Raw genomic sequence first — 7,721 nt, forward strand, 5'->3', positions numbered from 1 at the left:
CCCAAATATTGTATATAAATCTCCGTACTTTCTCTTTTATTTATTTATTTTTTTTTACCTCAAATAAAATTTTAGTAGGTCTAAGGGATAAAACCATTTGTCTCTTAATCCTGTTTTGAAAACGTAAAGTAAAAAAGCATGTTTTTCCAAGTTTTTCTTCTTAGTCGTAACACTTCAAACGCCCTGTGTGTGAGTTGCTGCTTCTCTATGCCTCCCGCTCTGTGTTTTATTTGTTATTTTTTTCCTCACCGGCTGATTTCATTTCGTCCTCCTCTGTTGTCCTCTGTCATCCCCGCGCGCTGTGATTCGGTATCTCTCTCGCGCAGGCGGCGGTGGCGTGGCGCAGCGCGCGCCCATTACCCGCGCAGTTTATCTTTTTCTTGCCTGGCTCGCGCGAGCGGAAGGCGCTCTCACGAGGAGCTGAGCTCGCGCTGCAATCTGTGGCAGCTGGAAATGGACAGCGACAGCAGAGGAGCTCCGCAGCCGACTCACTCAGGTAGGAAAACAGTTTTTDATTTBCCGTTTGGAGGCGGGTTCTGTTTAAACTCGCTTTTTAAAAAGCTTCTCTTGATGTGTCACTCTTTGTTTTACCAAAAAGCTGCTAATTTCTGTAAAACTMCCTCAAACCATCAAATGGACGTACATGTTTGTAGTAAAACACATCATATAGTGGTATAATCTCCATATAGCATTCAAAGTTTGTATTGTGGTTCATGTTGAGCTACTACAAAATATAAATTAAAGTTGGGAGTATTTACAGGAAGTACTTTAAAGCATCAAAAACGCAGAAAGGTCTGGAAATTTAATCTTTTTTTCCTGAAATGTCGGTGGTGAGTGAGATTTTCTATTTTAGAATAAGATGATAAATATTTTCATGCTGGTCTGTGTCATTMTTGGTAGCTTTACTGGGCGAGGGAAAATCTTAGCACTGCTGCGTCTGGAGGTCAAAGGGTTGCTGTAAAATAAAGAAACCAAATTATTTAATTCTTGTTAAATTTAAGGTCTTTCTTTGGCTGCGTCTGCTGTGCTCCTTTGTAGATGCTCAGTTGTGGATTATGCAGTGGTGCATTGCATGTAGGAATTCATATATTGCGGATGTGATGTTAAAATAATTTCTTTTTTATACAAAATGACATTTAAAAAATTCAAAGATCTGATAAATATTCTTGGAAAGACGTGGCACAATTGATTTAACTAAATATTTTAGTTCTGTTTTAGCAAAGCTGAATTTCCAATACCTCAGTATGAGTAAAGGAAAAAATATTCTGAATTTTTTTTCTAAAGGATCTCTTCAGAGATTAAAATACTTTCATTCACTGGTAATGATTTTCTCTCTAAATAGTCTATATTTACATAAAAATATATTTGCTTTGTTCTAAATTGACCTTTAAACACAAAATTCCTAACTCAAGCATTTGTAAATATTTATCTCTGTTATCCATCATATAATATAARGTTATTTTAATGTTAAGGATAATAATATTAGCCTTAAGCATAAACAAAAGGAGAAAGTCTCCTCCGTCCTTCTGCTTGTCCGTTGCTGTGAAAAGGTCGGTAGTAAATCGCGGACAACAAAATCACATGATATTTGGCAGAAATCAACCAAATGAAAACGTCTTTTTTTTCAGTGTTTTCTTCCACATTTTGCATAGAAACCTGAAGCTTGTGCTCAAAAAGCAGAGCAGGTTTGCTCATTCCTACGAGTTCTTCCTGTCTGTTCTGCTCCGTGTGTAGATTTACAAATTTCATGCTAAATACCACAAAATCAAAATGTTTCCTTTTTTTTTTTTCTGCGCTCATCTAGTAAGGCCAGAGGTGCATCTGAACTCTGTTTTTCTAAAAAGATTCTGCAATTTTGCTAAATTAAAAAAAGACAGAAAAGAGAGCATTTCGAGGTATTTCTAAATCTGATCACATTTGCATTTGTGTTTAGCTTCTGCGTCCTCGTAAAGATCCCTGCRTGTCTCTTTCATTACTGCAAGTGTTGCCGTGGCGCGCTGAGCTGCGGCTCAATCCAAGTAGAGTAGACACACTTAAACACCCTGCACTGGCCACATCGTTACGTTCTACATCCTCTTTAAATGACCTTGCTCTCCTCAGTCCCTCTTTGCGGCGGCTTCAAACCTAAATGGCCACAAATGACTGTCTCCCACCTGCCAAGCTCAGCCGACGCGATGTGCTTTTCCAACTAGGCTGAGGCAAATCATTTTGCTGCAAACAAAAGGTCCTTCATCAAGTCCCGCATCTCCCGCTGCCCACTCCCCAGAGGGATGCAGTCATTTTCACCAGCACTCCTTATGTGTGCAGCTGGGAGTTTGCGCTTCTTCTTCTTCTTCTTTTATTTTTTAGTAGCTTGTAGCTTGCTTGTTCTTCTGGATGCGAATCAAACAGAGAAATCTGAAAACGGCAGGATTTAGACCTTCATGTTGCGAACAAACTTACTACTAAAATCAATTTTTTTTTTTTGCCGATTAGCTGACGAACTGGATTATTTAGTCATTTTATTTCTATAGCACATTTCAGCAACAGGGCATTTCAAAGTGCTTTACATCATAMAAAATAGAATCAACAATTGAAACATTACCTTTAGTCAAGTGCCATCGTTAAATTCGTAATTTCAAAAGCAACTCCAAGCTGGTGGGTTTTCAGTCTAGATGTAAAAGGCACTCAGTGTTTCAGCTGTTTTGCAGTTTTCAGGAAGTTTGTTCCAGGCTTGTGGTGCGTAGAAGCTGAATGCTGCTTCTCCGTGTTTGGTTCTGGTTCTTGGGAATGCAGAGCAGAACCAGAACCAGAAGACCTGAGAGGTCTGGAAGGTTGCCATGACAACAGCATATCTTTAATGTACTGTGGTGCCAAGCCGTGGAGTGATTTATAAACTAGCGGAAGTATTTTAAAGTTTATTCTCTGAGCTACAGGGAGCCTGTGTAGGGACTTTAGAACTGGGGTGACGTTCTCTAACTGGTTTTGATCAGAACTCCAGCAGCAGCGTTCTGGTCTGATTCTTTATTTTATTTTATTTTTGACACTGTTGCAGTAATCAGTGCGACTAAAGTTAAATGCATGAATGAGTTTCTCTAGATCTTCCTGAGACATTAGTAATGTTCTWCAGGTGATAGARGGCCGACTTTGTAACCGTCTTTATGTGGCTCTGAAGGTTCGGGTCAGAGTCCATCAGGTTTCAGTCCTGATCGCTGGTTTCTGAAGCTGTGCGTTGACTCTACATCGTTCCTCTTTAAAGATAATAACTTCAGYTTTATCTTTGTTTCTTCTTGGAGAAAGTTTTGCCACATCCTCACATTTATCTGTATCATTTAGTCTTCTACGTTTGTGTTTCGGTGTTAATTTGTTTGACATTTTTGCGGTAAATTTATGTAATTCTGCAATATTTTACCTAAATCCGTCTCACTGTTGACCTCCTTCAGTCGATCCACGCAGTTGAATTTTCCCATTGGTCACAGCGGGGCAGCCTGTGTTTGGGTATAAAACCATCTCATTCATGGGGTCGCTGTGGTGGCGCAGGGGAAAAGCAAGACCCACACATTGAGGCCCTAGTCCTCGTGCCGATGGTCGCAGGCTCGATTCCCGGCCTGGTGACACCCGCCTCATGTCCTCCCCCCCTCACCACCCTGCCCCCTGCCAAACTACCTTCAAATAAAGGCCACTAGAGCCAACAAAACCTTTAAAAAACCATCTCATTCAGACCAGTGTTGCCAGATTGGGTGGGTTTCTACTGGGAATTGTTTGAATTTGCACTGCTTTTCACAACATTTGTCAAGTTTCTAGAAACCATTAAGTGGGAAATTCTTTTGAAATAAGCTCAAAACTTTCAGTAAAACATTGTGCTGTTGCACTTACCTTGTTAGAAGATTTATTTTGAAATGTTTATAATCTATTAAATGTCATAAATGATTAGTCATTGGCTTTGCAGCATCATGATTTGGACTTTTTTTATTTTGGGGTTGGAAACAGTCAGATATGGCAACTCTGATTCAGATTTAGTTATACTGCCAAGGTAAAATAAAACCACTAAACATTTTGATGTTAAGGACACCTGGTCTTCTCTGAAAGTACAGAAAGTACCAGTGCCTTATGGGAAATACCTGAGCTGAAGGAAAATCTGCGAACCTGGAGTCTAAAAATTGAGGATGGGCATTTATCGTATCATTTTGTTTATCATTTGTTGTGATTTATTATCATGATGAGAGTTTTGATTATTATTGTTGTTGTTGCAATAAATTCCAATTGATGATGTTTGGAAGCCCCCGAACCTGCCCATTTTGTTGTCAGGATTGTTAGTTTTACTATTTTCTCCATTGTTTGTCAATAAAAATATAAATAAATGTAAAAATATGATTAATGGGATGCCTAAAAAAAGCATATTAAAAATATGTGTCTTTTCCAAAAAGCAGCATTTGTTTGTTATGCAGTCACAGTCATACAGTTAAATAAATAAATAAAAAATAATTCTTACTTGTATTGTTATCACAATACCACAAAATATCCCTGGTTACAGAAGCTCCAGATTGCTGCTTCTGTATATGGAGCTAAAATGGGTTGATGATGAATCAGGTACTTGGTAAAAGTGATGAAGAAAGTGTGACTCATTTTAATAAAATAACAAACATTGTTTTTTGGAGGAATACCCAACAATCTCTGCTCTTCCAGCTTCTCAGTGGAAACTATTTGTTGCTCTTTATCGACTTGCATGAGGACCTGGGGGGGGGAAATTGTCAGTTTTTTTCTTTTTTCATTCTAAATTTGTGCAAATCTGACAGAAGACCTGCTCCAAAAATTACTGCTACCAACTCATGCAGCGCACTCACTTTTTAATGAACGCTCAGCCTAAAGTCTGGCCATATTWATGTATATTTACTTTAGCACGGAGGTGGGAAATATACACACAGCACCAAAAAAAAAACAACACAATTTTTCATTTACTGAGGGAAAATAACAGTTTATCATCAAGGCCAAGAAAACACAGTTGTGTTGTTATTATTCTGAGAATGTGTAACAAGGTAGAACAAAGGATATGGGATATTTTTAATAGCATTTAATAATCCTTTACAATCCGCAGCTGCTTATTAATAACATCCACATCGCTTATCTTTTGAGAACCTTAAACTCTTTTAACAGGAAGTATTTTTCACAATCTGCTTGATCAATTTTCCATTTGGTAAAAGTAGCTAAACGTAGCATAACACCAGACTGTTGTAGCTGTGATATTAGCACACGATCCTTAGCAGTATCAAAACAACTATTTAATAACCATCCGCATAATGTTTGTCATAACACAAAATCAGTTAACCCATATATTGATTGCCTGACTTTGTAGCAGTGATTTTAGTTTTTATCTGCGACTTTCTAGCGTCCTGCAGTGGCTAGCTGTGCTACAGTCTTAACACTAGCTTCTATGTGAATACGAACCACATCATCATCCTCAATAATTGCTTATGTACCATTTTTGTTGGCATCTTTGCTCGTGCTAAAAGACGTTTGGTGACGTTTAGTTTTTTTCAGTGTAATGTTAAGTTGCGATGGACGAGAATGCTTTTMTTTCCTTTTCTTTTCCGAAACCGTTTCAGTGACAGGAGATGTGTGAAGGCTATTGAGATCRAGCCTTTTAAAAAAGTGTTTTTTGTGAGATTTTTTTTTTTTTTTCAGTTTGGCAACTCTTCAAAATAAAAGGCTGATGGTGTTCTTTACTGGTTAAAGGATGTTACAAGTGCAATACATTCAAATCTTTGAAATTGTCGCAATAAGCAATTAATCAATTAATCAATTAATCGCATGATAACTTAAAATGAGCTTGATAGTTTCCTTTCTGATTATAGATGTTTCTTGAAGGGAAATTATGCTAATGAGACACAATAATTTGTCTAATTTATTGTTTTTGCTTATTTTATTTTGGATATTTAAAATATCTTCCAGTGTTGATTGTTTATTTTACAAAATTAAAGTTTATTGGACTTCCATTATTATGCCACTACCAATCTGTTACTTGGAAATGGTCTCAAAACAAGAACATTATTGTTTATCGCAATATTTACTGGAACGATTTAACGTCCAGTAAAAATTATCTTGATTATCTTGACAGACCTTGTTACATGRACTCCGACTTAAGGTCATGGATGCTCTTAAAGGGCCGGTTGTGCCAGAATGTATTGATAAAACCTATTCACAAGCTGTTAAAATATCAATGAATCCTTAAAATTAAATAAGATTATTGAGCATCTTTTTTGTCCCACCAGATTTTTTATTCTTTTTGTGATTTTTTTTGCAATAAAAATCAAAGTGTTTGTTAAATTGGAAATATTTGCTTTTATTTATGACGACGTTTTATTACTCGCTGTATAGATCAGGGACTACAATCTGACATCAATTAAGGYTGAGGCAGCTGTTTAGAACAAGTAAGAAAGTTTTTGAMATTTTTTGWGAAAAATCTACAATAAATTCCCAATTATTGTTGATTTTGTGTGAATTTTCATGATAATTCTCAAGAAACTGCAGGGATTCATTGATATAATTTGGCAGTAAACTGATAAAAACTACATTAATTTGATTAATAACATAAKATTTAARCTYGCTTAGTGTTTAGYCTCRGATCTAGAAGRCCACATAAAAAGCTATRGCGGACCSGATTTGGCCCACGGGCCTCGAGTTTGACTCATGATGTAGATAATTCAAAAGACTTTATAGAACCAGTCAGTAAATTGTGATCAGTTATGTCAAATGCAGCACAGAGATTCAATAATACCACCAAAGAAAGTCTACATGTAAGATCTTATGACCGTTTAAAATGTTTACGGATGACTGAAAAGCATTGAAATGATTTATTTTTATAAGTTTATTGTAAAATTAATCAACATGTCACCCACAGTGGTCATGATTGTCAGTGTTTTTAAAGGGCCTCAACTTACAGAACAATGACGTACTTCCAATTCCAACCTTTTTCATCCTTTTCACCCGATACTTTCAGGAAAATCTGCTCAGGATTTTCTTTTGCAGTCACAGTTTACATATGTATTTCACAGCAGGCCAATTTTCKGCTGGAGAAGGGCTCTCACAGCTGGATATGTTGGGAAGGGATGGGGGAGCGAGTCTCTGTCTACAGCACACAAAGGGCAGGACAGAAAATACCATGTGGATTTACCGTCTTTTTATTTAAACCATCACACCCATAGTTGCACATGCGGTTCCTTGTACGGATGTGATGGAAACATRTTTTTTCGATCATTMATGAGTCTGAAGCAAGATGTCAATGGTAAAGACCAACTCCTACCATCGCAGTGCAGAAACATATTTTAGTGAAGGGTTGGTGCTGACATCTTTGTTTACACAACATCAAGTCACCAACATCTGAACTGAACTTTAATTTTGTGTATCTCTTGTTTCATAAAAGACTCTCCTCCCCCTGAATTGTGCATCATGTCTTGCAAAAGCAAGGTTGCATTCTCAGATTACCTCAATCGCCGCTGATGAATCGGACYRACCCGCTTATCTTTTCGACACCCTTCCCCTCCCCCGTCCGTCGTACTTTCTCTCCTATCTCAGAGCTTTTTCTTTTGTACTTTAACATTTGGCTGCCGCCGTCTGCCTCAGTAAAAACCATCAGCTGTGAAATTGAGAATAATCATGTGGAACGAGATTGAGCGAGGAGCAGCTTGAGCTCCAGCCCTCTCCTGTCAATGGAGTCATGGCTTCTGCTGATAAAGTCTACCAAA

General features: G+C 37.5%; 1 protein-coding gene across 1 annotated transcript in view; it reads left to right on the plus strand.

Moving 5' to 3' along the window:
- The first annotated feature begins 271 nt into the window (after positions 1-271).
- LOC103481326 (zinc finger protein 385B-like) overlaps positions 272-7,721 on the plus strand; it is a 98,040-nt gene continuing 90,590 nt past the window's right edge. Inside the window, exon 1 of the mRNA XM_008436726.2 lies at positions 272-496. Within this exon, the coding sequence (XP_008434948.1) occupies positions 454-496 (43 nt within the window). The 5' untranslated portion in view covers positions 272-453. The remainder of the gene's footprint in view (positions 497-7,721) is intronic.

This window comes from Poecilia reticulata, linkage group LG19 (assembly GCF_000633615.1).
Source record: "Poecilia reticulata strain Guanapo linkage group LG19, Guppy_female_1.0+MT, whole genome shotgun sequence".
In the NCBI taxonomy this organism is placed as follows: domain Eukaryota; kingdom Metazoa; phylum Chordata; class Actinopteri; order Cyprinodontiformes; family Poeciliidae; genus Poecilia; species Poecilia reticulata.